The 4,555-nt window shown below is 40.9% G+C and overlaps 1 protein-coding gene across 1 annotated transcript; it reads left to right on the top strand.

Moving 5' to 3' along the window:
• The first annotated feature begins 598 nt into the window (after positions 1 to 598).
• Positions 599 to 1,498, top strand: LOC127574439 (leucine-rich repeat-containing protein 30-like). The gene has a single exon (XM_052023454.1). The coding sequence runs from the start codon at positions 599 to 601 to the stop codon at positions 1,496 to 1,498; it is 900 nt and encodes a 299-aa protein (XP_051879414.1).
• Positions 1,499 to 4,555: the final 3,057 nt, after the last annotated feature.

Here is a 4,555-nt window from a genome sequence, read left to right as displayed (position 1 = left end):
CTTTCAAAGTGACCTGATCAGTGTGAAAGCAGAGGTATTAGCAATAGTCACACTCCCGTCTTTCTCCAGTTGTCCCAGCACTTCCAACGGGCATTCCATGGTGGAAGTAAAATAAAGTCTTAGGCCTAGATTTAAGCAGTTTAGACATTCATTAGAGATTTAAGAATGGAATCATAACGTTCATACTACCATGCTATGACTACACTAATTATCATACCAAGGCAACCTCAAAGCTGCTTTTTCCTTGTAATGTAGCCATACACATGAGGAGCAAGTTCCTCTGTAGTAGTTGTCCTGTCAGAAACATCTCCTTATGAGTTCAGCACCTTTGTCTACTTCCCTCCTTTCAGGTTGTTCCCTGTGCTTATAGGCTCATACTGAAATCACATTGCAGAGTTTGTCTCAAATCCAATCTAAATCCAAAGTTCAATACTGCCAGTATCATACAATTGGCATATTTGTTGACTTCTTAAATTGCCCTGTCGACTTTGCTTGCTTCAGGCAGGTACGTATTATTTTGAACTCTGTCAACTTTAATTTTATAGGTCACCGATACGTAACCTTGGAAGAAATTATATACCAACCTTAGAAAGTAAGGATGGGAGTTTGTGTGTCAAGGAACACTTCCAAAGAAGAGCTAAGGAAATCAATAAAGAGGAAAGGGGTAATAACTTCAGAAGAAGAGAAGGCACTGTTGATTGCTGAACTGAGGAACCAACTGAAGACTGTTTATGGCCAAAACTCTCTGTTGTTAGCAATGATGGAAATGACAGAAATCCCAAATATTATTTGGCAGGTAACTGAAGTAGAGAAACTAAACATGTCACATAATTTCCTCCTCAGCATTAGCCCTGGCATTGAGAAACTTCAGAATTTAGTCATACTGAATTTATTGGGGAATCAGTTGGCTGCTCTGCCAAAGGAAATTGGAATGTTGAAGAAGCTGAAGGTTTTATTTGCTGACTGGAATTGCCTCAAGGAAGTCCCATCTGAACTGGGTCACTGTAAGAGGTTGCAAGTGCTCAGCCTCTCCCACAACATGATCTCCTCTCTCCCTGAGAACTTGGAAGAGCTGAAGAAACTGGAAAAGCTCAACTTAAGCAACAATCGTTTTGTCCAATTACCCATGTGCATTTACAGGATGAGAAGGTTAACTTTCCTGCACATAGGCTGCAACAGGATCGAGAGCATTTCCGAAAGCGTTGGACAGCTGGAAAGCATGAGGATATTTATCGCTGAACGAAACAGGCTTCGATTCCTGCCCAAGTCCATCTGTTTGATGCAGCCCCTTAAACTGCTCAACGTGAACTATAATGACATTGAGAATCTTCCCACAAATCTTCCCATGTTGACAGAGTTAGAAAGGATTGCCTGCCATTCACTGGACACAGGGCTTCATGTCAAATGCAACCCATTAGCTAAACCACTGCCGGATCTTGTAGAAGAGGGGCTTGAATCTCTCTTTGAATATTTAAAACCCAAACGAGACAACGACTGACTAATTTCTCACTAAACATCTGGAGAGTTAGGTTGCAGATTTCAAAATGGGCTGTTTAGCTGTGAAGCATACAGATGATGCACACAGATTATTTTACTTTGAGTCACAACCTATGTGTACCATGAAGAGAATGAGTTCATGCATACAGATTACCTTACTTTGAGTCACAACCTATGTGTACCATGAAGAGAATGAGTTTGCAAAGGCTTGTCTTAGAAAGCTGAACTTACCTTGTCGAGACATTCAAAGACAGAGTAAATTCAAAAAACAGTTTTTTTTCAATCTTACAAATGTTATATTAAGGAGTTGCGTGGTTTGCAGAGTGCTTTCTGGAAGTAAGCAAGTATTTGATACTAATTTCATCATAGGCCTTGTGACTTCTGTGTTCCATCTGATAACTTGGGGTCATGCAGAAAGCAATTCATGGACAGCACCCTCATTGCCATACCCTCTCTCATTCAGAAAATATGCAATGGACAAACACATGCATTTCTCCCTCCCAAAACAGGCACATTTAATTTTTTTGTTCACATGTTTAATACATTTTGTTTTGTGCAGTCTTGCATAATGTGACCAATCATCTGCATGAGAATATATTTGGGCCTTTCCACCTTTCCAGGGGTTCAACAGATTTTGAGAGATCAAGGTACTCTTTGCCTCGAAACCTTTCTTAGTCACACATCTGCAATATACATCCTTCTAAATAATGGCTTTAAAGGAACTCATAGACAAAATGTGACACAACCAGCCATTTAATAGCCTCAACTTATTTAGTGTTGGCAACCAAAGCCAAATTTCTCCCCCCATAGTTAGGAACAAAGTAACTGAAGACCTTGAAAATTGATCAGAGAAAAATAGCATGGATTTGGGAAGGACAGGTCCAAGACTGATAAACCTATAAAATGTTTTGAAGATAAGACTAAGCAAGCGGACAGGAGAATGTTGTTTGTTCAGAAGGCAACAGCAAAATCTTCCACTGTGGAAATTAAAGCTTTTAGAATTGAAGGGAAATTAATGACCTTATTTGAAACTGGCTGAGAGTCAAGAGACAGAAAATAGGAAAGTGGGAAGGTTTTGCATTTGGCAGGATGTGACTAGTAATACACAGGAATCTGCATTAGACCCCAATGATAAACTGCATTTATTAATCAATTAGTTGATTCAACAGAGAGTCAAAATGCCAATGAGCCATTGATAGGTAGCACTGTATAAATAAGAACTAACTACTGGTAAATGAAAGTCAGAAGCAAAGGGACTTGAGTGCATGAGTATCGACCATTAGAGTGTCAAGGACAGGTAAGGAAAATAATAAAAATGAAATGTTGGTCTTTAGATACAAGTGCTACAGTGCAAATCACAGAATACTTATGGGATGGAAGGAGGCCATACAATTTAAGTCTGCACCAGGTCTATGAAAGAGCAATTGAGCTACTCCCATTTGCCCACCTTATCCCCATTTTATGCAAATTCTTTCCTTTCGGATGCATATCCAGCTCCCTTTTGAATGTTACATTTAAATATGCCTCCAATACAACCCCTGGTGGTATCCACTCATTGCAAAAAAATGTTTTCCTTACGTACATGTCAGTCATGTTGTAGCTTTACAAAGGCTGAGTTAGATCTTACCTGAAGTAGTTCTTAAAACCACCCCGTAAGAAGGATAGATTGGTCTTGCAGGAAATGGAATGTAAATTTACAAAAATCATACCTCGATTCCAAAGGTTCACACAAATTAGGATTGAATCCTTTGGATTTTGGAATGCTAGGTTATGAGTTATAGTATGTCATTATATACGTTATAGTTTTCATTAAGAGGAACTGAGTGGGTGGATAGACAGAAACTATTTCCACCAGTTTGGAATTCTAAGACTGGGGAATATAATCTAAAAATTAGAGCCACATCTTCCAGGAGAGAACATAGAAGACACTTCAAGATCCATGGTTGGTAGAACTTCGGAAATCTCTTCTGCAAACCGTTATTGTTAATTTTGAATTGATTGATTTTTTTGATAAATAAAGTTTTGAATTGAAATGTGGAAAAAACCAGACATGTGGAGGGATTTTACTGGTCACTGATGATCTCACTGAATGGCAGAATAAACTACTACTCTTCCCAGGGTGGAAATGCCAAATACTAGAGGACATAGGTTGAAGATGAAAGGTGGAAAGTTTAAAAGAGGTGAGAGACACGTTTTTTTTTGCACGGAGAGCATAGGTGCCCGGAATGCACTGCGGGGAAGTGGTGGAAGCAGATATGACAGCAATGTTTACGAGGCATTTAGACAAGCACATCAACAGGCAGGGAACGGAGGGATAGAGGGCATGTGGCAGCAGATGGAATTAGTTAGACTGTCATCATGGTTGGCACAAACAGGGTGGGTCGAAGGGCCTGTTCCTGCGCTGCACTGTTCCATGTTCCGAAATATACTGTTAGAGTGAGGATTGAAGTAACACCTCATCAACCCATCTTGTGTCTCAGCTGCCCTGAAGTTAGTTGGCCAGGAAAGAAAACAAAATCAATCCTCAGGACTCATTGCATGGTTACATACAAACATACCAACTAGGAGCAGGAATAGGCCAGAGAACTAAAAGGCTGCAGATGCTGGAATCTAGATGAAAAACATTATGATTCTGGAGGAACTCAGCAGGCCAGGCAGCATCCGTGGAGAAAAGAAGGCGGTCAACGTTTCAGGTCAGAACCCTTCCTCGGGACTGAAGAAGGAAAAGGGGGAGCCCAATATACAGGAGGGAAAAGCAGAGCAGTGATAGGTGGAAAAAAGAGGGGAGGCGGGGTGGGCACAAGGTGGTGATAGGTAGATGCAGGTAAGAGATAGTGATAGGCAGGTGTGGGGAGGAGGGGAGAGCAGATCCACCGGGGGATGGGTCAAAGGTAAGGAGAGAAAGGAAAAAAAAGGTAGAAAAAAGAGAGAGAGGCTCAGAAAAAGAAGAAGAGAAGAAGCATGGAGGTGGGGGTGGGGCGATGGGGTTGTGGTGGGGAAGGGGGGGGTTACTTGAGAATTCAATATTCATGTTGTTAGGCTTCAAGGTTCCAAGATG

Source organism: Pristis pectinata, chromosome 9, assembly GCF_009764475.1.
Source record: "Pristis pectinata isolate sPriPec2 chromosome 9, sPriPec2.1.pri, whole genome shotgun sequence".
Lineage (NCBI taxonomy): Eukaryota > Metazoa > Chordata > Chondrichthyes > Rhinopristiformes > Pristidae > Pristis > Pristis pectinata.
The sequence above is the reverse complement of the archived record's forward strand: the minus strand, read 5'-3'. Positions and strand labels throughout refer to the sequence as shown.

What these genes read in the sequence shown, in the direction of transcription:
- LOC127574439 (XM_052023454.1), top strand. Translation starts at nt 599, where the DNA reads ATGGGAGTTTGTGTGTCAAGGAACACTTCCAAAGAAGAGCTAAGGAAA.